This window comes from Clarias gariepinus, chromosome 16, assembly GCF_024256425.1.
Source record: "Clarias gariepinus isolate MV-2021 ecotype Netherlands chromosome 16, CGAR_prim_01v2, whole genome shotgun sequence".
In the NCBI taxonomy this organism is placed as follows: domain Eukaryota; kingdom Metazoa; phylum Chordata; class Actinopteri; order Siluriformes; family Clariidae; genus Clarias; species Clarias gariepinus.
Window position 1 is genome coordinate 22,151,883 of NC_071115.1, and position 27,494 is coordinate 22,179,376.

At 37.4% G+C, this 27,494-nt stretch overlaps 1 protein-coding gene across 3 annotated transcripts in view; it reads left to right on the plus strand.

The window, feature by feature from the left end:
* The window catches only part of septin9a (septin 9a), a 100,581-nt gene that overhangs the window by 34,522 nt on the left and 38,565 nt on the right, over positions 1–27,494 (plus strand). For all 3 annotated transcript variants that reach the window (XM_053514386.1, XM_053514388.1, XM_053514387.1), the window contains one exon: positions 1,409–2,047. In XM_053514386.1, the coding sequence (XP_053370361.1) occupies positions 1,409–2,047 (639 nt within the window). The remainder of the gene's footprint in view (positions 1–1,408; positions 2,048–27,494) is intronic.

Consider the following 27,494-nt stretch of genomic DNA (forward strand, 5'->3'; position numbering starts at 1 on the left):
TAATGTAAATATTTGCATATATTTAAATTATCTGCTTATACTTGTGTATCGTATCAATGTCAGTAACTCAGCAGTTTACTTTTGCATTTGTCCTGAGACTATATTATATACTATATTACCCATAAATCATGCAGTGCTGTTTAAACCAAGCTGAACTTTAAGGAAAGCGCTACACTCACCGTGGGCTTTCTGCCATTTTCACGGAATGCTGTCAAAACATGTGAAGCGTGTTAAATCAGGTAGGTCTAGGCTACAGTGTTTGTATTTTAGCTTGTATTTCAACTCAACGTGCAATTTTATATTTTATTTTGACGAACTGGCTAGTTGTGTGCTATATCTGAGACAATTGCCTGGTTTTAAAATAGAAACCTGTTAATCTTCTCTTTACATGCGTCTGGAAAACTTCAGTGCTGTCACTTCTGTTTATACAGTATCTTCACTGTGTTTGAGAGGCAGGTGATTAGATCTGGAACTGTTACTGCTAAATTAGCCGGGTATGGTTTTGTCTCTTATGTGATAGCCCTGATTGGCTGCTGTAAAACTGTTATATAAGGTAAAAATTATATAATAAAATATAAAGTAAAAATAAAACAAATAAACTTGCACTTTACCATTAAAAAAAAGTAAAACATTTATTCCGACAGATAAGTGTTTCCATGTATGCGTGCAGGTGCTGTGTGTGTGTGTGTATGTGTGTAAACTAAGAGGAGGAATCAGCCTCCCTTCTCATCTTACACAGTAAACCTTTCTCCTCTCTTATTTAATTTTTCACACACACACACACACATTGTCAGAAAAATTAGCAAGGAACATTGCAGGGGCAGTGGTGGCTCAGTTGGTTAAGGCTGTCGGTTACTGGGTTACTGATCGGAAGGTCAGGGGTTTGAGCCCCGCAGCGCAAGAGAGAGAAAAACCATTAGCTCAGCTGTGATCATGTGACGCTCGGCGTCAAAACAAGAAGCGCAAGCGTGATACATGGTCCTCGTAAACCAAGACTTGTTTGTTTTTTAAGTTAAAATTTATTAAAAATCTTTGCTCGTCTTGCGGAACACTTGCAAACCGCGTTACTCGCAATTCGAGGTTTTACCATACTTGGAATTGCACATAGACTGTGCTAGGAGAGTGTTCTGCCCTGATTTTTCCTAAAAATAAAATATTTTTTTAAAACACATACTTTTGTATTCGTTTAAATGCGTGAATGCTCTTGATCATGGGTTGTGTTGACTTTATTGAATTATACAGAGAGAGTGCAAACAAAGAGTAAGAGTAATAAGATTAACTTCACCATATATGGTCTAAACACACCTATGGCACCTTACACTCTTTTTTAACATACTGTATTAAGCAATATCAAATACAGTGAAAGTCTTATTCACTTCTTTTTTTTTCATTTCTTTGTTTTCTGTAGCATTAAAAAGATCATTCGAAGTAGAGGAGGCTGATTCCCCCACAAATCCTTCACAGCTTTCCCGTCGAAATGTAAATCCCCTGCGGTCCTCAGCCACAAGCCGTTTTCATGAACTCGGATCCAGAAACTCAGAAAATTCCTCCAGACATGGCTCAGAGTCCTCAGCCAGCGGTCAACGATCTCCAAAGAGCAGTGGGCGGCGCATGGAGTTTTCACGGCGCACTGAACTCTCCATCGACATTTCCTCCAAACAGGTGGACAACCTGCCCAGCACTGGCATTAACCGCTTTGGCCTGAGGAGGCCAGAGGTCTCGCTTCATACCAGAATTACAGAGCCGCCCTCACCCAGGAGGGCAGGAGCGCAGGATCCATTAGCTTCCTCTCGAAGAGCTGATGTGCCTTCCTCAACTGCGAGAATTCCTGAACCCGTTCAGAGGAAGGCTGAGTCTCCTATCTCAGTGGAGAGTCCGTCAGCGCTAGCCAGACGGGTTGAGCCACTGGTTAACAGGCAGGTGGAGACTTCATCTATTTCCAGAGAATCTGAGAACAACTTCTCTTCAGAGGCCAGCACAACTCCCAGCATTACTGAATATAAAACACCACCAGCAGCTCAGGAGAATACAAGCAGAGCTACAGAAAGTGAGTAAATAATTACATTTTTCATATTCAAAGGCTTCGTTCATATTACCAGAATGAACTGACTCAAATCTGTTTTGTTTTTGTTTGTTTTTTTCCCCTTAACGTAACACCTCTGATTTTTTTGTTTGGTCTGATGGTTCTGAGGTCCTAGATTGGATATATATCTGATACATGGTTATGTGACTTGAATGAGAACAGGCATGCTACTTTCTGTCTCGGTTCATGTATAGGGCGCTGATTTTCATTTCGGCAGTCGGCACGCGCTCTTATTCAGAGTGACTTACAAAAAGTCGTCATCAGTCAGCATCGACAGAGCAGGGAATTCATTGTAACAGTCAAGGACAGCAGAGAAAGTCAGTGGTGGGGACGTGAAAGGGCTAATTTAGTAAATATTTTAAATAAATTAATTTTTCGAATAACAGCTTGTCATCATCCAGAGCAAAAAATCTCAAGCATATTTATGCTACGTGTTTTTGCATCCAATTTTCGAAATTTTTAACAAATGGAGTGGATGGGCAAAGTGCCCTGCTTTAGGGTTATAACATAATGAAAAAACATCTGTAGATACATGCAGAGTAGCAGGAAGTGTCCTTGTTAATCATGACCTCTTCTCGTGCATGTGCTGTTAGTATGTGCCCCTCACATCACCCCTATCCCCCACTGACTCATCTTTTGACTTTTTTCTGAAGGTCACACTGTTTTTTCTGTTGGATGTGTTTAATGAATGCCTTCTGTACAGCGGTTTGCAATGTACTTTCTAGCAGGTCTAGTCATTCAGTACATTCATTACTGCTCAGGAAATGATTTTAAAGAAATGAATGTGGACAGTATGACTACATGTTACAGTGCCACAGCTGGGTTAAACGGAAGTCTCTCTGCTGCCAGCCAAATAAGGCTAAAATTAGAATCATACAAAATGATACATACTACAGAAAGGATGTGCTGCCAACAAATATGGAGCATCTTTGAGATGCTATCATGACAATAAAGACCAAAATCTCTAAAAAATGTTTCCAGCATCTCATTGAATCCATGTTTCAAAGAATTAAGGCGGTTCAGAAAAACAAAAAGGGGCCAACCCAGTACTAGCGAGGTGGACCTAATAAAGTGGCCAGTGAGTATATAAAGTAAGTTGTGTATTCCTACATGAATCAGCCGAGTTGTTTTGATTATGGAAATGTCAAGAAGAGTTTGTACCCTGAGTGTTAAGCCTCCTTGGAAAATTGCTCTTTTCAAGTGTCTTCCAGGCTAAATGATTACTCATAACACAAATAGAAAAAAAAAATCCTGTTCTGATGAGAATAACAGGAGCCTCTTATAGAAATGAATTTGCCCCGCGGTGCTCTGGATCACAGTGATGTCAGGCTGCTAGCATGTGATGGGGAAGAGCTGAGTTTAGCCATGGCAATACTACTACAGTTAAAACTGAATGTTCTCCCTTTTTTTTCTAATTTGTTTAACTTTGAAAGTATTTATTGTTTTTGAAAATCAAGAGAGTATCAAAGCAACCCTTAGGCTGATCTGATTACTTTCTTAACACAGAAAGCCTGCCTGATGTGTACAGAGCTAAATAACTGTTGTTTGTCTTGATGGAGTTGTGCTTTTTATGTGACTGGATAATTGATGACAGAAACTGTGAATACCATGACCATGACCATGACCAGGCAATCATGTGGGCAAAGGCACAAGGCCACGGCCCAAGTACTGCTTCACCAACACATACTGTATCCTTCCACGACTGGCAGAACTAGCGTTAAGGTAGACCGACAGTAAGTGACAATTAACGGGGTAAAAAGTAGTTTTAAATTCTTACTGGTACTATGTAGCCAAAAGGTGAAGAAAATAAACTATGGAGCTGATGGACAGCCTTAAAAAACTTACAAGGTTTACTTTATATTTTTTTCTACCGCTGTAGAAATCATCTTTCAACTTGAACTTCCAGGCTCTGGGGTTAAATCCCAAATAGCGCTAAATCAAAAGCCATGGTGCACTAGGGTGTATAAACCCTTGTTTCACACACCAAGTAGTGCCCTTGATCAGGGGTTTAGAGATGGATTTGGGATTCAGCCATTTGTTAGAATATAGTTCCGTACCTCTCGTTAGCCTTGAACGGAATAGTGATGGGAGGTTTGAATCATTTTTTGAGACATTTAGTTCATTTCGTTCTTTTGATAAGATAAATAAAATGTTGCATTTTCACTAAAAAAAGACCCCCAATACGTCTACATACACAAATTACGGCTCTAGTTCCAGTAATAAAAAATATTACAATGCAGCTAAGGACATATTATAATAAACAGAATGAGTAGCTCTTCGCTCATATCTTTCAGTCTGAGTCGTTCGTTCTTTTGAATCTTTTGCACTGCACTGCATCTATGGGAGTCACGTGGCAAAAGAACGAACGACTCGAGACTTGAAGACTCATTGCGAAAGAATCGCTCAATTCTGTTTCCTGTGTACTGCACTGTTTAGCTTCTATGGGAGTCACGTAACTAAAGAACAAACTACTCAGAGTAGAAGAGTCATTGATAAAAAAAAAATTCTTGAAAGAGTTTCTTGTACATAGCCTAGTGGTGTTTTGCGATGATTTGTGCATGCGCACCCAGTAGAAAATGAATGAATTACTGTCCGAGACTACTCGTTTTTCTAAGTCATGTTAAAGATTTGTTAAAAATCAATCCATCCACGATCCATCACTAGAACGAAACAACATGGTGGTTCAACAGCAATCGGAATGATCTGACAAAGTATTGTTTAAGGTCATATAATGTTATCGTTGTGTGTTTATGCTGGCAGTTAGTGTACTGTAATAAGCGATACTAAGTACACCTGTGAAGCAGAGTGATACATATAGTTAAACTTCCAGTGGTGTTCTGCTTTATATCACCACTCGTGAAATACGTCAGATTACTGAGTCAGAAATTATAGCCGTATAACGTGCATTATTTCTCTTACAATTACTTGAAACCCTTTATTTTTTTTAATCAGAACATTCAACATAACATTGTGAGAAAACATGTTTTCAACAAAACAAAGACTCGGGGGGAAAAACAGGATGAATGTTTTTTCCCCCTGTTTCTTATTCTTTTTATGTTTTGAACAGAAGTAGCCACTTAAAATGACATTTGTCTGCTGTATTCGGGTATGGGAAGCAAAAGGGTTTTTTTTTTTAAGCACCACGATTACTAATTAAATTCTATCTGACCTTTGCTAACTTCATATACCATATAATGTCAAGGCTATACATACTGTAAATGTGTACGTAATCAGTGTGGCAGAAGAACTGCAGAAAAGTGTGACATTTTATAGATGTCTGTTTTAAATCTAGAAAGGCTATGATTTACAGCTGTACATGTCTGTGGTGCCCGAATCTGAATGAGTAATCACTAAAACGTAAGAGAGAACCATGTGATTGGTAAGGACTGCTTTTTGAAGACATCCAGACAAATATTAAATAAATATAGTAAAGAAATAATAAGAAAAAAAACACGGCATAGCGAAGCTTTACTACTGTTTGTTGCATTTATCCGTTTTCTCACAGTTTTTGTCATTACTTTTAAAAGTTAATTTTGTTAGGGCTTTACAACAAAGATTGATAATTATTTAAAACACACTGCAAAAATAAGCCATTAGTTTTTAAAAAAATTTAATGCTCCTAAATGGCTGTCACCTGACCTCAAATCAAATCAAGACTAAACCGAAGACAGAGAGACAAACAAACAATCAGCAACTAATGGCAGCTGCAGTAAAGACCTGGCAGAACATCTTAAAGGGTTTTTATGATGTCCATGGTTTCCAAATGTCAGGCATCTAAGTGTTGAAGCAATCCTTTAATTACGTTTAATGCAATATTTTGTTAAAGGTGAACGTCCACTTCTCGATCATCATGATAGCTTCAATATTTTTTTTATTTTTTTTTATGTGTAGCTATCCAAATACTTATGGACACAAGATTATGTAACGAACTGTAAGATTCAATCTGTTTTAAGACAGTTCTGATTAATTATAATTTATATGCTGTGGTGTTTAATATAAGGCATAGAGAAATTTAAGATACCATGGAAAGCCTTTTCAAGATGTGAGGAAGGCAACATGGGCCACATTTGGGTTACCGCTTACTCACTTCCAAACTCAGCATGGTCACATCTTTTTCCTAAATGTGGGATTCATTCCAGCGTGTGTTAGCGTGTATGTTGAAATAGGTTCCTGTAAACAGGCTGATTCCAAATAAAAATCACATCTGCAACGCTGAATCAGCTGTCCGCCACCGTTTAGATATCCAATTAGAGTTTCCATTTGTCTTGCTGTTCTGTAAGACACGATAGTTCTGCGTGACTGGATAATTCGAAGACTAGTTGATGTTATCCTCATTTGCTGCTGAGTTCAGTTCATGGTTAGCCTGCGGACTCTCTTTAATGACATTTCAGACATAAGGCTCTTTATGGGAATACATTCACAGAGTAAAACAATGTGGGGGGCAGATATTAAAATAGCAACATATAAACTGTATTTAACTGTATTTAAATAAGTATTTGGACAGCGACCAAATTTTTGTTACCTGCCTGCGAAGCATTGACAGCACATCAGGATCTCTATCCGCATTAGCGGCCATTGTCTATTATCGTTTTACTTTCCTTCTATCCGCAACTAAACCATTCATGGAAATCTGACCAAACGTTCACAGAACACAGGGCACATGTCTCCCTTGGAAGACTCATTTAATTTGTTCGGTTAACCACAATGGATTTAAAATAAAGCAGTCAAAGATGTGATTTAAATATTGACTTTTTTAGTTTAAATTTAAGGGTTTTACAAAAAAATGTTTAGGAATGGCTGCCATTGTTTTACAAAGCTTAAATGAATAATATTGATTATGTCTTTACAGTGGAACCTAAGGATGGGATATATTAGGCAGTAAATAAATAGTTAGTTTTTTAAAAGTGATAGGATGAAAGCAGAAAAAAAGGATAAATAAGTTTTTTATGACTTTGGCAATGTTGGACACCCAGAGCTCCCTGACCCATCTGTGGAAAGAAAACTAGCCTGTCTGGTCCAATATCATGGAAGACGTACTTTAACAAAAATTTCTGAAAAACATAATACTGACCTTGATAGAAAGGTGTCAGAATACATCATGAATGGCAACGTGGTGTGTATGTGGCCGTGTACCCACAGACCACTGACAAAAGTGTCTCCATCTGTGAACAGTTGGTAACCTCAATAAAGTGTACTTCATGTCAACTGAAACGCATTTCCTGTTTAACGATTACACATTCAACCATCTGGCACACAGTTATAGAATGTGTTTATTTATGGTCATGCTATCTGGTATCACCCAAATGAGGATGGGTTCACTTTTGAGTCTGGTTCATCTCAAGGTTTCTTCCTATTGTCATCTCAGGGAGCTGTTTTATGCCACCATCAACTCCGGCTTTCTGATTAGGGACAAATTAATAAGGCTAGGTGTCTACTGCTGTTGTGACAATACCTGTTGTTAAAAGAGTTATGTAAATAACCTAATAGGCTATGTAAATATAATTGAAATTAAAGCATGAACTTATGATCATAAGAACTGAACCAGGGTGCGATGAGATGGGACCATGATGCAATAAAGAAGAAAAACAATTGGTGATAGTAAGATGCTCTGGGCAATGTTCTCCTGGGATAACCTTCATGTGGCATTCATGTGGATGTTACTTTGACAAGTACTGTACTACCTACAGGAATGTTGTTGCAGATCAAGTACAGTCTTTATGCCACGGGTATCTCCTGATGGGAGATTATCAGGACTAAGGGACTATCTGACCATTTTGATTCATACACATTCAAATTCCATACAAACTTAAATAATTCTTTCGATTGTGTAAAGCTGCTTTGAGACAATGCCAATTGTTAAAAGCGCTATACAAATAAAATTGAATTGAATTGAATTGATGGCAGTGACCTTTTTTTAGCAGGATGTGCCTTGCCACACTGCAAAACTGTTAAGGAATAGTTTGGGGAGCATGACAAAAAGGTCAAGTTGTTGATTTTGGCTTTAAACTCCCTAGAGTTCAATCCGATCAAACATCTGTTGGAAATGTTGGACAAAAATCTGATCCATGGTGGCCCCACCTGATAAACTACAAAATACTGTAACTCCCTAACCAGAGCACACCTTCACAGGTCTTATTTATACCTTGATGGGTCAGAACTGTTTTGCGGCGTACTAGTATTGTTTGGGATGGCGCAAATAATTTTAGCAGAAAATTTAAATATGACATACATCATTGAAAGAAAATAAAAAAAACTAAAACATTTTAAAATATTTGACACCTTGTTGTATATCTTAGACCTAAGTCTTAGATCTACAACAAAGTGTAAAATCTTTTAGAAAGCAATCAAATCCACAGACAATTAGAGCAACAGCGGAATAACAAAGAAAATGCCATCCATAGGGTCATTAAACAGTTGATTGTTATTATGTTAAATGTTCATGGTTGGGTATAACTGTACTTGTTTGTCTTTTTTCGCCATAAGCCTATAGCTATAGCTCATAGTACAAACTACTATACAAGTTGTGTTAGACATGATCTGCTGCATTAGAAACTTTGGTAGAAGAGGATATTAATATTTTTTCCCCAAATTTTTATGCATTTAACGAGCCCCCTTGCTCTTATTATAATTTATGACCTAAGTTAGTACTATTTAAGTCTAGACATTTAGGTTTTCTGGCAACCAAAACACGTTGACTTACATTTGGCAGAAAGGCTCAATATCTCGGATTTGCTTTCTCTGTCCTTACAAAATTCCTGTCGACCTTACCCTGTCGTCACTAAATTTAAATCATTAATTAACATTACTCTGTGTGCAGCTTCCAGGTCTGGGGTCTCATTTATCAGTGACTGCATAAAAGAAGAGGGGGGGGGGTCTAAATTTATGATTTAAGAACCAAGAAAATTGGTATTTATCACACATTAACACAGCTATAAACAAGGACCATAGATAAGTCCAAAACATTCTATAGAGATGTGCTCATGTGCAGCCTCTGCCATTTTTCTAAAGATCACCCATAAATCTCCATATATGGTGAACAACTTCCCTTTAAAAAGAAGAAAAAAAAAACAGTTATCAGATAGAAGTAAAAAGATCAGTGAAGTACAGTTAATAATTTTATTTTGTGGCTGTTTTGTGAGTTGTAAAGTGAATACAATATTAAAAAGGGTGGTGTGTGTGTGTGTGTGTGTGTGTGTTTTAATGCACTTACATTTAGAAGATGTTTTACTATTCAAAACAAGTTGCTTAGGAAATTCCAGAAATGCATCTCTAATCATGTGCTTAATGTCCATGCATAGAGATCAAATACTTGGTGCTCAATAATGGAGGATAATCCATCCTCTCTTTCAACATAGAGTTTCCAGTGTTTCCTAAGAATATTCCTTCCTCCACAAAACTGTCAGCACTGCACATATATATCAGTAATTACTCTTTCAGTTATATTCTGTTTGATTGTAAGTTAATGGGCAGCACTGTGGCTTAGTGGTTAGCCTTGTCACCTTGCACCTCTTCCTATTCCCGTGTTTACATTTTCTTCCCGTTCTTGGTGGGTTTTCTTTAGGTACTCCGGTTCACTTCCACAGTCCAAAGACATGCAGATTAGGCTATTTGGAGTTCCTAAATTACTCATGGTATGTGAATGTGTGTGTGCCCTGTAATTGATTGGCACCCTGTCCAGGGTGTATCCTGCCTCGGGTACACATCATCTATATATAAAAAAAACAACAACTTTAATTTTGATTTGGTTTTTGATTTGGATAATGCATAAAACATGGAATTACTCAATCAATCCAGGATTAAATCCATCTACAGTATAAGAACACAAACCTGTGATTATGAGCCCCCCCCTCCAAACAAGCCCAGAATCTGTCCTGGGTGTGGACTTGGGTATTCAGGCCAAGTGCTAAAACCACCTCTTAGGGAGATAAGTGCTGTCACCATACAATACTATTTCTTCTGAAATGCACACACATTTTCCCTTTTTATTCTTCTTTGTTGTTAGAACAAGCGTATGCAGTACTGTTACTTACAGTAACTGTATATGTTGCTGTGATAAAGAAGAATACTAAAAGCTAATGATATATTAATGTATTATTGAAATGTATATTTAACTGTATCTCTCTTTCTCTTGCTCATATTGTCACATGCTTATTGCCTTATTTGTAGACTCTCATTAGAAGAGTCCTGGCAAGCCATTATGCAATAACTACTGTAGTGTTGATCCTAAATATTGATTGATTCTTTTAAATTACTAGAGTAAAGAATTTTTTTCTCGTTTTTGAAAAAAAAAAAAAAAAAGGTCCAGTTAGATAAGAGGATTTTTCCCATTTTGCTAATGTTGAAGACTTTTTGGTTGACTGACTTAAAGTGCAGGGAGGTTTTTTTATATATATATATTTGCCTGCTCTCCATGTGCTCCAGATGTGCCTGTCTGACCTGTGTTGGAGGGGTGAGTGGAGTAGGAGTACATTCCAGAACACAGTAAAAAGCCAGGAAGTGATCTTTGTCCATTTACTTTATCTGGGATGGACATTCTTCTGACTCATCAAACCCTCTGTCAATACTAAGCCATTAAAGTAAATAAAATGTTCGAAGAGACAGATGTAGCGTGAATTCGTGCTTTGTTCTAAGTGAACCAAAGCATAGGATGAGTCAATTGGGCCATCTAATCTTACATAAAGAGCTCCCACTAGGTCAAAGGAGTAGGACTTTGTACTTGTCACATAAGAAAAAGTGATAAATTGACCTCTAGTGGGATCCGGACAGAAGTAGAGAGTACGATGGATATTCAGAAGTACAGAAGAAAGTCTTTTCTTTTGTAAGAAATTACATTAACTGTCTCTGGAAACAAACTCTGTGTATTAAGCGAGACAAAAGACAGGCTCTGTGAAAGCCTTAGGATTGGATTTGGCTAAAGCCTGCTTTAGGAGATTAGTATGGTTCATGATTTAAGCAGCCCATGTTTTGTTCATTATTTGGATATCCAAGAGCTTTCTTGCACAGCTGATGAAGGGTATTTGACTGATGAAGGTAATTAAGGACATTTGTCCTGTATACATATTGTACAATTCCATGACCAGGTGTGTATTAGTCCCATATTATTCTACTTACAAGAAAGCACGTAAATGCACTAAATTTTTAGCATGTCATTTGAAATCTGTTACTATTCATTCTGAATATAAGCCTGAAAATCAGTCTAAAGAGCCAATACTACAAATTTTCCTAAGGCTGAAAAAAAAAACATCAAAGAGAGAGAGAGAGAGAGGGCAAAACATTAAGTGTGGCCAAATAAACCCTTAAAAAGACAGAATGCACCTCCGAGCTCAGGAACACCAAAATGCCTGGAATGGACATGTGTGGTTCTTTTGTCAGCAAGGAAAATAATTCTCCTTTCGTCCATGGATGAACCATACACCAAAATTGCCTAGACCAAAAACAGCCTCCAGAAGGTAGGTATATCTGTGTCAAAGTCAACACCCATGAGAAGTCTTCACCAGCGTACATGCAGAAGGTACCACAAGATGTGAACCATTTATAAATCTCGAATAAAGAAGACTAGATGATAACCTAAACAAATTTGAAACAGCATCATATGAACATAAGAGAAAAAAATAAACTTTAAATGAAAGAAAAGAGTATGAAAAGAATTGCTTATGAAGCATTTCACCTCATCTTAGTGCATGGGCATGGATGGCTGCCAGTGAAACTGGTGCATTTATTAATGATGTGATTGCTGACAAAGCAGCAGTAAGAGTTCTAAAGTGTATATTATTTGCTTAGATTTGGCCAAATGCAAAATGCAGCGCTTCAGATGTGCAATGACCCCAAGCACCCTTTACACAAAAGTAACTATGCCTTTTTTTTAAGGCAAAAAGAGATATAAATCCCCTAAAGTTTGCTGTTGAATCCAAATTCCGACAATAGAGTGGTGCCCAAGAGTGTGGTATTCTGCGCTTCACTGGCTAATGCATAGTCAGGGAACATTTGTATGTTCCTAATAAACTTTGTGAATTGTTCTTTCTGGCAGCAAAATAAATGGTTCAATGTATTTTTAGTTTAATAGACTGTTTCTGCACAACACGCACTACCATGTCTGTAGTGTCTCTTCAGCGCCAAGAAAGTTCCACCATCCAAGGAACACATGGCCAGTGGTGGTCAGTTGCTAGGAATTTTTTTTGATTAAGTGAGAAATTGTAAAAAGAAAAAAAAGGGGAAAAAATAAAAGCAACCTGACCTATAAGGCATGTGGACCTAGCCGTTGAAAATGCATATTCTGTGTATATTATGGAATATTACTGTTCAATTATTCCTTAATTAGAATTATAACTGTTAGTACTTGATTAATCCTAAAGGTAAATATTATCGTTACAGCAGCCAGTTCACATAATATATATATATATACACACACAGTAAGCAGCAAACAAGAATTGTAATGAGGGAGTTAACACTGCATGTGTTTGATAACATATGCATGATGATTGTATATTAGGGTGGGAATAAAATTGTTTCTTATTGTTAAACAAATTAATCCAAATATACTGCTTAATGTATACATTTGCTCAGTAAAAAAGGGAAATCATGCACTAGTTCCAAGTGTATAAGGAAATAAATTCATCATTACTACTCATGGTTATTTACAGTTTATATGCGGCATCTGCTATTCTTGAATGTGATATCTATGTATACATTATTATTGTCTATTTATTTTAGCACAGTTAAATTTAGTTTTACCTTATATTTTGATTATCAGTTTTAAATTTTTTAAGCTACTGTTAAATTGTAGACATTATAATAATATAGTGATGTGGAAAATGCCAAAAAATGCATACGTTTATCGAGATCAAACATGAAAGAACATGTTAAGCTGCCTCCTTGATTTTTGTATGTAAACAATAACTTTTTTATTTTTATTAGTGAAATACCTGAACATAATGCGTTAGCAAAATTAAGTAATAGAGTTTACAATAAATGTTATTTAATAAATGGGTACTAATATTGTAATATTAGTATCCATTTATTGTAAAACATTTATTGCCCATAAATGCAACTTAGTTAAAGTAAAATAAACTTATCTAAAACAAATGTAATATACTGTACAGTATGTATCATTACTCTACAGGTATTTATGATTTATTTTAAGTAATTATTAAATTAAGTCTTTCAGGATAGCAAACCTTATGTTTGATTGTTCATTCTGCTTCAACAATCATGGCATTGATGGAAACAGTTCATAGTGATGACCGCAAAATTATCACATACAGCTCATATAAATACAACAAGGTTAATACGTAATTGCATGTAACAAGCAGAAGATCACTTTTACTCATACAGTATGTAAGTCCATTGCCCAATAAATGTGCAGCTCCACTCAGCTCCAGCAGGAGTAGCTGTTACTTAGGTAGAGTGATTCTCAGGCATCTGATTTGTTTTCTTCCATACCAGTTTGAGTCAATGGGGAAAAAAAGCAAAGATCACTCTTCCAGGGAAAAAAGTTAATGAAAATGTTTGTATAGCCGTAAACAAGGCAACATTTTTTACATAATACACAACATTTCGAACAAATATCATTTTTAAAAAGTCTGTCCACAGAAACACATGTGATAGAGTCAGTAGAAAAACTGTGGCACATTTTCCAAAAAAAATGTAAACAGCAAACATGAATTAACCATAATAATAAATTTATTTACATTTTATTTAACAAATTAAATATATATATATATATATATATATATATATATATATATATATATATATATATAATAGTATGGTATATAGTATATAGTGCCATTATATAAAAATATATAGTGCCATTAATGTTAATGTCTCTGTGGTGTTAATGTTTTTGCTGAATAATGAAGTTCTTAATATTGTGAACTGGCTGCTTAGGATTATCTACAGTATAGCTTGCAGTCTTTTCTGATAGTTGTGGATGACCCTTTATTTTCCTAGTTGTAAAGCTGCCCATTTTGGGGGGCAAAACCTCCAGGTTTCAGATATTTATTTAGGCTTACATAAACTGCGCTTTTGAGATCTCCCCAAAGTGTTTCAATAATATTCAGGTCAGGAGACTGTGATTACCCCTCCAGAACTTTCATTTTTTCTGTAGCCTTTGAAGGGTCATCTTGGCCTCGTGTCCAAGTGCAAGTGTGTCCGGTGCACAGTGTATGGGCTGATGAATGCTAATTGGCCTCCAATACTTTCTGCTAACATACCCTATTAATCTTGTCATCACTTTTGATTAATTCTCCTGTTCCACTGCACCTTCATGCTTTACAGCAGTGAGTGAAGGAGCACTCCTCATCATACGCTTTGTTGGCTTCTCTCCAAACATTTATGGCTATGGCCAAAAAGTCAAATTTTGGTCTCATCATCCAAATGAGATTGTGCCAGAGGTTTTGAGGCTTGTCTGGGTGCTCCTTGGAATAATATAAGTGAGCTGCTTTGTGGCATTGGCACAGTGGCTCCTTTTTTTTGTGGCAACTCGACCATTCAGGCCAAGTTTGTTTAAATAGCTCCTTATTGTGCGTCCTGAATCAGCTACACCAGTTTTGTATAGAGAAGGATTTCAGATGAATTTGCATGTTGGTTTTTCTTTGCATCCCAAAAAAATATATATTAAACTAAATCAGCCTGCAGTTGTGTTTGTGTGTGAGTTATTTAATTGTGCAATTTATTGTAAATAATATTGTGGTTGAGTTTTAATTTAAACAAATACAGCAAACTCATGCTTTGATTGTGCTTTGATTGTGAGTCAAACAGCAACGAACAGCAGCAAATTAGATCGAATTTTGTACATAAACACTTTAATTACATAGATTGTGGAAGATCATAAGAAACATGATAAACAGTAAAATGTTCGCCTGCCTCCTTCTTTACCAGTCTCAGTTTAATTTGGGTACTAGATGACAGCTTCTTATCATATTACAGGTATGCACTGTATAACATGCATTAATGCATCAACTGTCCACTTTTAAGTCCAGTGGTCCATGAAGGTGTCGCATAACAGGAATAACAGACATGAGACAAAGTAAAAGCAACAGTTTCCCACATGCGTGTAGGTACAGTTGGTGCGCCTCTTGAACACAAATTACTTATGCATCTTTCAAATGTTATCTTATCATTACCTCTCTGCGTAATTTATACATATATGTATAATATAACCATAAGTGCATTATCATGGCATGCAAGTATTATCAGGAGCAAGTGGAGTTTCTGCTAATATAACTGTAATAGCAGTAACAGAGCGTGAATTTCCTTTTTTTTTAATCCATTCTCTTCTGTCACTGACTCAACCATTACTCTGGAATAAGGTAAATCTGGACTCATGACGCTGCATGACCGTTGTCCAAAGTCCAGATCTTTGCAACCAAGCAAATAGATGTCTTTATATCTAATATCCTGTGGGTTTTTATCATATTTTGCATTTGGAAATGTTTTTACTTTTAATATTAAACATAATAGTGATTTCTATCTAGAACTGTCAAACTTTTAGGATGCAACTTCACCACACATTCATGTCATTTCTAATCTCAGTCATTCATGATTTTTTTTCAACCACAATTCTTCTACAAAACGTCTAAAAAGTTTTATTTACTTCCCAGTTTTAATAATGCGATAGACAGTTCTTAACCCAGTTCCTGACAATTTATTAATGTCCTTTGTTGTTTTCTTTGCTAGATGCAGTGCAGTATTTTGATTCTGCTGAAATACAGTACAATATTTACATGACCCATGTTACATCTTCTGATAAGGAGCTACTCACTGAATTAGTTTAAACATGTTAATAACTTGGTCATATTACTTAAATCCAAATAGTGCCTTTTTTGTTTGTGCTTGTGCTTTATTTCTGTTTTTCCTTTTTTTTTTTTTTTTTTTTAAAGAACAGCCATACAGTATAGAGCTAAATGTATTATTTATAGCACTGTAATATTTTTAGCCTGGACTGAATCACAGACAAAACTCTGTTTGCATGTACTGTAGATTATGGTTCATTATGTATGCATGTGTACCTGCATGACTGCATGGCAAATGAGCTGACAGCCGATCAGAAATAACCTGGTCCTGTGTACAGTATACAGTATATAACTCGTTTTGTGCAACAGTATATTTTAGCCCCATCTTCGGTGGATTGTACAGTATGCCTATTTGGTGGACTACGGTCTAATTACTGTAATGCTATGATTTCTGTTATAGTAATTATTTCTCTAGTGTAAGGAGACCACATAATACATATCAGGAAACCATATATTGATTATACTGATAGATATTGTGATGTTTTTGTATCCCCATATAATATGTCACTGTTGTTGAAAGGAAATCATTTGATGTGGCATACTGTCTATAAGAGAAGCCATGGGCTGGGTAACTGCAGACTCACAGGCCACATTTAGTGCCAGAACCAGACATTGAATGGCCCTTTTGTAGCATTAAAATTTCTCTTTGACGTTCAATAAGGAACCAAGTGGTCTAAACCTGTTCCTGCAAGGGATCCTTCGCCAAAAACCATAATATCAATTATTTTTGGCCAGTATCGAGATCACAGTTATTTAACGTGATTACTTGTAATTACTTTTGATTGACTTTGGAAACATTGTGCTTTTATCGAACTTTATCTTAAAAGTAAAAAAAAACTTGTTTTCTTGAACTTTAAATTCAATCGACCTGAAAAACACATTTTTAAAAAGTTACATGAATACCACAGTTTGACTGAGAGTGAATTTGGTTTTTTTTGAGTGGCACAAGTGCACTGCTGAAGAACAAATGTATGTGCTAGATTTATAATATAAAGGTAGGACTTCAATGTGGGATATAACATGGCACGATAATCATTTAATGTTGATTATTTTATTTTTTATAATCGGTGGAAACCAAAATCTTAAAAGAAAAGAAAATGTGATTACGTGCACAGCACTAGTTTCACGCTTGACATTGCCCTGTGCACAGAGGTCCATAAGAACAAGGTTTGCCAAAGTTGGTCTGAAGCACTTGAGTTCCTTGCTCAGAGACAGGATCTCACTCCACGCTGAATATTAATACTTGACAGAAGTATTAACAGGAAAAAAATTACCAATAAGAAGATGATGGAGTTGGACAAACTTTTTAGGTAAAGTTTTTTTTTTTTTTTGTAAAAGAATTATTCTTACAATTGTGGTAAATTTTCTGTCATTTTATGGATAATTTCCATCCAGGTTATCACTCCTTATTTTACTTCGGCATTCTTCTGTCTGATTGCTAAACTACAGTATATGGAAGACAATTTCTTTGACTAGGCTGATATTCACATTTATGCTCACCAATTGCTATGATATAATAACAATAACTTCTGCTGTCATTGAGGACCACCTTCCGGTATTGGTGTATGGTAAAGAAGAGGTTAGCATCATACAATGTAAAGCCTTTGCAGTCTGACAAACAGGCCTTTCTCGACCGCCTCCGTTTCCTCCAACAGCTTTGTCACAGTGATTGTGCAGCAGTTGATGAGAGCAAAGCCCCATTGTCCACCCGAGCTCACATTTCAACTCTATTATCAACTAATGATAAGGGAAGGAAAGAACAATAATTTAAAAGTATTTAAATCTGTTATTTTTTTATCAGCACTAAGATTAACATCAATGTTTTACAAACTATGTTATATTATCACAGCTTTGTTTTTCCATGGTGTGGTTAATATTTCCATATAATGCCCCTAGGATTTTTTTTCCTTTGTAGTGTGAATCCTTTGTATTTGAACAACTAAAAGCTAAATGCCACAAGCATGTGTGTTCAACCGTGTGTCTGTCCCTCTGACTGTGGTTGGAGGTTCTGCAGAGCTGTGTTTTCCAGTGTTTCACTAGTGCTTGGATACCATCATCAAGGCAGAATTTTAATTTTTTTTGTATGCCGGAGCCATGATTGGACTGCCTGCATCACATCTGAAACCCTGGTCTCCCAGAAACTCCTTGAATGACTTTAATGGCTTGAATAGACTATAAAGAAGTTTGTCAATGTTTTAAATCTGAGTTTCTGTAATGTGCAAGTGGTGTTTAGGAGTAATTGTGTGTACAGCTCCCACAAACAGATCCATATCTTCCTGAAGTTGATAATAAGTAGTTTTTTAAGGATTTGGTATGTTATACAGTAGTTAATCAATTGGAATGGTTATTACCGTCGCGCTCACCGCCGCGTGAAAACGTCAGCGGCCAAAATAAATTAGTTGCATTTCAAAGTCATTCGTAAAATGGCCGCCAGGTGGCGCAAAGTGACATTTTCGCTCGTTGCCGTAAATACAACAGTGACCGTTATACAGCGTATCTCTGTATCTGTTTATTGTTATTTAAGTTCTGGATTATTTCAGGTACTTTAAACACATTGTTGGGTTGCTCATGTTGGCTTATATGAGATGTAGTTTACAAATGAACACCTGGTTGGGTTATTTTGACCCAACAACTGGTTTATTCATTATTCTTTCCTTTCTCCAAATATCAGCCTGCAGAATGTTTGAAATATTACTGTTATTGTGTCACAGGTGTAGTTTTAAGAGTTGTTTAGGCAGGAATGCGTGTGTATACAGCTCAAAACCTCCATCAGTTGTTAAAGATTTTCTATTTAGAAAAAATGCCCAGTGATTTCTGAGCTTCAGGAAATCTCCCGGCGCTCTGCGCATAACACCGGGCCAACTCATGTCGGAAAGAATTTATAAACGGTTTCTAAACGTGGGCTATTGTTTTTTTTTTTACTTATAGTATTTGTTGATTTAATTTAAATGAGGTTTGGGCTCAGGACTTCAGAATCGTGATTCTCCTCTTTAATTTACTCCATAGTTTTAATCAGCGCTCAGCCGCATGCATTAAGTTTTCCAGAGCGCACCGGCAGAAGTAGACTAATGATTATGAACGCGTCGGGAAAACAGCAAGCAGACTTAAAAAAAAACGTTTGCGTTCATTTTCTGACGTGCTCAAGTTCACCAAAAACAATACAGAGCAGCACAGCTTACAACACTTACAAAATCACAACACTTACAAAATCACAACGTTTTTTCGTTATTGTGAGTGCGCTTAAATAAAAGTTAAGTCTTATAAAGGCATGTAGTCTTATATAGTTTTATTATATAGTTTTTGCACATTAATCTGACAGCAGTTTTTTCAGCCTGTCACGGCGTGCGCCCAAATCAATATCGCTCCTCGCTCACTAGTTAGGCGGCCTCCCCTTCAGACATGCGAAGCAGCGGGACCGCAGAATTACACATGACTGGTGAGCTATCGTTGCTATCGTTGCCCGGGCTTGCACCCCGCGCTATAAAATACTCGGGGTTTGTTGGGCTACAGTGGATTTTACTACGCGCTGTGTATGCAGCGCACGTGCAACAACGCGGAAGTGCGGCATGCAAGCAGGGCAAATGGAACGCGCCCGGGGACTTCAAAGGAGCGAGAGGTGGGAGGGGGCCATCCGCGGAGAGCAGAGTCAGCGCGAGCAGACGGATGGCCATTGCACTCACACCGCGTAGTAAAATCCACTGTAACCCAACAAACCCCAATCATCACCAGCCGTGCCTTATTCCGTCATGTCATGTGGGCATTATAAGCCTTTTTATTGAAAACTTCTAACTAAAAAGTGGCAGCTGGCACGCCTAAAAATAGACGCAGGTTATTTTTTTAATAGTCTAAATAAAAACCCTCCGATTTAATTTCCTATAGTCTAACCAGCGCTCAACCGCACGCATAGTTTTCCCGAGCGCGAGGAATTTTTTTGTGCTAAATAATGTTTATGCAGTATAAGAATTCCTATTAATCCTGGGTTGTTCTTTTAGTGTCACTATAGTGCTTTACAATGCCAGACAACATTCAAATACAAATGATTCACCCTCCCCAGGTGTGAATCGGCTGTTCTCACCTATACATTCAGAGAAACTGTAATGGACCTCTCCACACTTTAAAAACCACTTGAATCTGAGGCTCTTCTGGAGACTTTCAGTGATTTCAATTTGTGTAATTTTAATCTCCTGGATTCTAGATTCTAAAGTTGACATTGTTACCTTTTTTAATCATTGGAATGGAAGAACTTGTTATTTTCCTTATGATAGCATAAATTGCATTGTTTTTAATCAGTCTATACACAATAATATTATTTGGTATTTATTTATTTATTTATGTTTTAAACGGGTATGGGGGCTATCTTGGTTCATTAATCTCCGTGACTGGTTTAGTATTCAGTGCGCATCTGTTATATTACAACTATCATAACACTCAAATACCTTTTATTGGGGGTTAAGTGACTGATGTGCCTAACATTTTTCAGCTGAGCCTTTGTTTCACTGAATAATCAACCACCGCGACACCCCCCTCTCTCTCTCACACACACACACAGAGCCGACCAAATCATTAGCACGTCCCTCCCCCAAACAGCACAGACATTTACTTACACCTGAACTGAGTTGTTTGAGTAACATGGGTCGAACCCGTTACAAATCATAACAGTCTACTGCATTTCATTCTTATAATAACGCAAAAACACAAGCGGGGCGGAATGACCGACATCAGCTGACGCAGTAGAACGTCCTAACACTGTTTTAATTTTATGGTAATTTATTTCAGTTAATAAATCTACTATAAATTTAAAGAACACAAGAAATAAGATGACACAAATCCATACACGCTTTTTTTCTAATTACAAGTGATAGAATCAAAAGGCTCACTGTGTTAACATTTATTGTGCTTAAATTTGATCCTAATAAGATTTGATTTAATTTAAATTCTAGAACAGTGGCAGCTGGAACACCTAAAACAGATGCAGGATTATTTTTTTATAATCTAAATAAAATGCTGTTTTAAACGTGGGCTATTGTTATTTACATGCAATATTTGTTAATTTAATTTAAATGGGGTTTGGTCTCCGGAATGTTGAGCATCAGGATCCTCTTCTTTACTTTCCTACGTAGAATCAGCGCTTAATCGCACGCATTAAGTTTTGTAAATTCGTTTAATGTTTAATAGTAAATAATGACCCCCGTTGCGCTGTACCACCGCTCGGAAAACCTTATGAAATACAAGTTTAGGACAATTATGATGATCTGCCACGGCGTGCGCGTGTGATGGGTGTATGCCCAAATCTACTATAACTACTCCCTCACTCCGTAGGCTCCCTGAATAGGCAGCAAAGGGACGGGAGCCGCCTATTTGTGCCGGCTGGCGATAATTAATGTTAATATGATCTCGGGCTTGCTCCGCATTATAAAAGCAAGGCGCGGAGGTTTGTCTGAGGTCTGGGAAGTACGTGATGTAATGGAGAATATAAAAAAAAAGCATGTCAGTGGGGAGATGTGACGCGGCCCAGGCGCTTTAAACAAGGACACTAGAATTCCGCCCTTTGATCTCCGCGCTGAGGACAGCGCGAGAAAGAGCTGCGCGAGCTCCCGCGGCATCTACACTCCCGCACCGTGCCCGCCCTCGCAGCCCCGCTGCCGAAGAGGAAAAGTGTGGTTAGGTTTTTGCGTCAGCGAGAACTCGCGCCGGCCATCGACAGCGGGAGAAGCGCCGTCACGAGGGAGCGTGCAGGAGCGCTGCCTCCGCGTGCTCAGTTCTGCCACTCCGCGCACCAACACTTAGCATCAGCTGTGTGCCCGCATGCCAGTGTGGCACAGCCCCCGGAACTGCACATGCACAACCTTTATCCCATTCTTTCCATTCTCCCTCCTTCAACACTTTCCTTCCCCATTTTACCTAAATAAATTACCCTTTTCCCGTAAGACCTCTCCTCATGTCCGTGCTTTATGGTGCCGCCCGTGCAACATGGGTCGAATCTGTTACAGATCATAACAGTCTACTGCATTTCATTCTTATAATAACGCACAAACACAAGCGGGGCTGAATGACCAACATCAGCTGACGCAGTAGAACGTCCTGACAATGTTATAATAAATTTTATAAAATAATTTTATGGTCATTTATTTTAGTTAATAAATCTACTATAAATTTAAAGAACACAAGATATAAGACGACACAAAACCCTACACGCGTCTTTTCTAATTACACGTGATAAAATTTAAAGGCTCACTGTGTTAACATTTATTTTGTTTAAATTTGATCCTAATAAGATTTAATTTAATTTAAATTCTACATTTGTATCGTCATTTTAGTTCTGTGATTATAAATTTGTTTAACTACAATGTTTTACTTGATTTTATCCGCTACTACGTGCAGTTCTAAAACTCCGTGTCTCATTAATCCAGCAGAGAATGAACTAAGGCATGAGGCGTCAGTCTGTAGTTATATAGCGCCACTCAACGGTAAAAGCCAGCAAACGCACAAAGCCAAACGGTACCGCCGAGCGCGGCGACGGTAGGACCTACAGTCCGATTGATTAACCACTGTACTTACTCACAGTTCATGGAAACAACTTCATGTGGGCTCTTTGTGTGTCTGGTTCAATTAAACACATGCTCAGTGTGTGTGTGAGAGAGAGAGAGAGAGAGAGAGAGACAGAGAGAGAGAAATAACCATGATATTTTAGACATTGGGTACAATTCACTGTCCTTTTTTAAAACAAGAATGCAGCTTTTATTTGAATAACTAAAAGCCAAATGCCACAAGCATGTACTGTAGTATGTTCAACTGTGTGTCTGTCCCTCTGACTGTGGTTCGAGGTTCTGCAGAGCTGCACAGTTAGACGTCAATCATATGTTTCTAGCCCCTTACTTATTCATGTCTGCTGGTATAAAAGGGCTTCCTGTATTTTAAGCCTTTTTTTGAGATCCATGTTGTCTTACTTGCTGTTACTCAGTACTATGAAATAGGTTATTGTAGTGTGAATCCTTTGTATTTGAGTAACTAAAAGCTAAATGTCACAACCATGTATGTTCAACCGTGTGTCTGTCCCTTTGACTGTGGTTGGAGGTTCTGCAGAGCTGTGTTTTCCAGTGTTTCACTAGTGCTTGGATACCATCATCAAGGCAGAATTTTTTTTTAGTATGCCAGAGCCATGATTGGACTGCCTGCATCACATCTGAAACCCTGGTCTCCCAGGAACTCCTTGAATGACTTTAATGGCTTAAATGGACTATACTGAGTTTCTGCAGTGTGAAAGTAGTGTTTAGGAATAAATGTGTGTAAAGTTCCCACAAACAGATCCATATCTTCCTGAAGTTGGTAAGAAGTCGTTTTTTAGGGATTTACACTAACTGTTACACTCACTCAGAGTTCATGGGAACGACTTCATTGGTCTCTGAGTCATCTCGGCTTGGATTGTAATTCAGAGTCATACTTTATCACTGTACTGTGTTTGTAGGCTTCTATAAATGTCAATCGGTTTTACATCTTTAATTTCAAGAGAAATTTCATCCCTGTTTGATTTGAACACCCCTCATGAATTCATTGCTGCATTGCGTTGGAAACTTTATCGGCCTGCTTCTGATCCATTGGACATATTTTTGACACTTCTTCTAAACTTTGAGTTTTGGGATATGTGAAATTGCCATGTTTGTTTCATTTGGACCCAGGAGCCTATTGTGATCAGATTGTGTCAGTTTTGCTTGCCTGATAAATCTCACCCAGGCAGCTTGCAGGGACTTGGAACTCATAGGAGAAAAAAAAAATCTGGAGATTCTGTGGTTATGTTTTACAGCATTATCCAAACTAGTATGAACTAAAAATTAGAATTTGTTCAGAAAATGGCTCATTCTGGAGACAATGACTTGAAATCATTTGCTTTCTCAATATACAGTAATCAAGACACTTACAGAAAACTTACCTGGAACCTTATAGATTATTCAGAAAATGTACTTCTATAAACTTTTATAAATTATTTAACTTTTGCATACTTATTTTCATGTTGCAGACTTCTAGGAGAAAAATATAGCATGAAGCAGAATTTGCGATAATGATAATAAACAAGATTTTTGTGCAGCCCTTTTGTGTGTGAGGGCTGTTAGTCTGTGTAACACATTTCTAACACAGCTGTGAGGGCTGTGACACGTCAGCTTGTGATTTGTATGTGTGTGTGAGTGTGTGTGTGTGTGTGTGTGTGTGTGAGAGAGAGAGAGAGAGAGAGAGAGAGAGATTATGGCAACACTTGACTGTTACTGACTGTTATGTTGGCACTGGTCTTTTTGAAAGATTCATTAGTGCACTATAAATGTTATACACCAGAAAGTCTTGTAGGAAATGGCTGTGGAAATGTATATGCATTTGTTTATAGTGAACACTGAACAATAGCCCAGTAATACCCTAAGATGTAACTTGCATATCATTTTAGCTCTACCAGAACTACTTGAATAATGTCCCATCACCTCACATTTACACACATCACATGTGTAAATAAAAAAGTGTTCCTTAACAAATAAATGAGAAGAATAGTTTATACGGTATGGTGGCGTAGTGGTTAGCCTTTAACCTCCAGGGTTCGGGTTCGATTGATTCGATCGATTAATGAAGGTAAACAGTACAGTAATAAGACACTATAGTAACTATAGATTTTACAAATACTGCTGTAAAATGCTTAAATAATAAAACATTTTAAAGACGTTGTATATGACAATGAATGACAATCCCGGCCGAAGTGGCTCAGAGTCCCCTGCAGTCGTTCCTGTGATCCTCGAAAAAATTAATGAATAAATTTGACACCACTTATGGCTTGGAGTTATTGCCACATCCCCGATACAGTCCTGACCTCGCTTCAAGCCATTTTCACATATGATGTAAATCCAAGACAAAATCAAAAACAAATAAAATCACAAAGCTAAGTCTCTCACTGACTAACCCTGAAATTAAGTATTTCCCAATATCCACATGTGGCACCTTGTTTGAATTCCTTGATTCCACATTGGGGATATTGTAAGAACTTGCTAGCAAACTGAATAGTAGCAGAGGTTTAAGGAAACTAAGTAATTTACATTTTTTTCTGTATTTAAGTATAGTTTTCACACACTTTTTTGCAGACTATTGTACATAATTGCGTGATTTGCCTTCCCTGCATGCGACGCTCAGTCATGTAGCAGATGTTGGAATCAGATGTTGAGGTGATTCTTTTACTGTGAATTAAAGGCTACTCTACGCTAATACAAGATCAGCCGTTTTGATACTGAGGTAAAATTGAAGGTGAGCATTTTGAACTTTATCTCAAGTGGAAATGTAAACTGATGACTTCAAGTTTTACTTGAGTAATATTTTATCTGGGGCATCTCTACTTTTGCTCAAGTACAAAATAAGCGTACTTTGTCCTGCACCGAAAAGTAGCATCGCTATATCCGTTTGGCTGATTGATTGTTTTGTACACAGTGAAAGGTAACTTTTTGAACTTATTTGAAGTTATAGGATTTTTTTTTTAAATATCATATTGTGGCGTTTTTCACCGCCACGAAGGGATTAGGAGAGACGAGTGAGCTTCCTTGCTGCCCAATGCAAATGGCTGGGAGTAATTTTATTTAGCATAGCACATAAACGGCACATTCAACAAGTCACACAATCACAAGACACACTTCTAACTCACACACACACACCCTGGCCAAAGCCACTAATCCAACCACCTTTCCTCGACAGGGTGAACACCTAACAACCCCTCCCGCAAAGCATGATGGTTACTAGTCCCAAAACCACGCCCACGCCACAATATTGCTTTACTACTGTGTTGTGAATTTGAAACATAATATTTAAAATATGGCGGCACAGTGGTGTAGTGGTTAGTACAGTCACCTTGCAACTCCAGGGTTCGGGTTTGATCCCTATCTCTGTGTGCATGGAGTTTGCATGTTCTGCTTGGTGGGTTTTCTCTGGGTATTCCAGTTTCCTCCCACAACCCAAGGACATGCAGATTAGGCTAATTCGTGTCCCAAAATTACCCGTAATGTGTGAATGTCCAAGGTGCACCCCGGCTCGTGCCCTAAGCATTCTGGGATAGGCTCAAGGCCCCCCTCGACCCTGAATACAGGATAAAGTGATAAAGACGATGAGAGAGTCATAATATTTAAATACATATTTCTAAATTGTGTGAATTAATGCTTTATAATTATGTGATAATTATTTGGAAAACTGTAAAAATGCCAAGCTGACAAACAAATTTTCTATTAGGTGGTAGTCTTGGTTCCTTGCTGTTCCAGTTTCAGGACTCAGGGTTGTGTGTGAGAGTGCATGAATGGTTATTTAAACTGAACTTTGACTAGATTCAGAAACAAGAAATTTCATACCAGTGGTCATTTTTTGTGCCTGATTTGTGCATGTGCTAATTGTAAACACACAATCTCTCTGTTACTGTTACACTACACCGAATTCTGTGAAGGACTGTTTGTGCGTCTGTTTTTTCCCCCTTTAATCTACTGAAGTACACAGCTGGAAAAGCTTGAGCAGCTGTAAATGGACGGAAATGAACAAACAGGGGGTAGGGGAGCTTGAGGACTCACTCATCTAGTAAAGTAGATCCATGAGTATTCCTAACCACAAACTTGAGAACTTATCTTCTTCACTCTTTTCAAAAGGGAAAAATCAAATAGAATGAGATTTACACAATTTCTCACTTACTTCTAATGTACCTTATAGTAAGAACAAGCAAGGCTAATATAAATAACGAGTAAGAAAGATGATAGCTTTTCTGCATATGAGACAAACTGAGCAAAACATTTCCACTGGGTTACAAAAGTTATTTGTACTCGTGTGCATATGGTGATGAATCACAATCACCTGTAAATTATAAGGTGTGTGCATGCAACAGCATAATTTACATTTGTTTATGTTCTTATGATACCAAAAAGCTCAAGTTTACCCAGCTAAATAGGACAAAGAAATGGCAAAAAGTACTTTTTATATAAAGAAGTGAGAGTTATTCTAACTACAGTATGTAGTTATATTATTAGTTATATATTAGTTATATAGTTATATCTTTTTTATTTTTATTAGAACATGAAAAAATGCCTTGGAAATAGATACCCGCTTTTTTTTTCAGTCAGCACTGCATATACCCACTTCTCAATCCACCCAGTTATGCTGAAAGGTTTTACATTACTGTCAAAAGTCACATTTGTCTCAAAACCGTATGAGGGCATGTGTGTCTGGAAACTTGCGACGGAAAAAGCCGCGTGCTCGTCTTCAAGCTCGAAATTTTAAGAGTTTGGAGGCGGTGACAGTGGCTGGTGTCTCCACTTCTTTGATTGGTCACTATAAATGCCTACAGGCTCCTCCCTCTGACCCCTGGTGTTTAGCAGCAGAATCGTCAACAAGACGGAGAAGTAGATGATAGCAACTACAGTACTTTCATCTGGCTACCATGCATACAGTACATCCATAGGGAAGTTACTGTAGCATATGTAAAAATCTGATAAGCTTATTACTGACATGTATAACACATATTAGTCTAATATATTTGATTTGTGAGGGCTTGCACACTGTAAATGTAGTTACATCCAATCATTCCTTCAACTTTACATCAACGTAATCGGCTAAAGTTGTAGAAG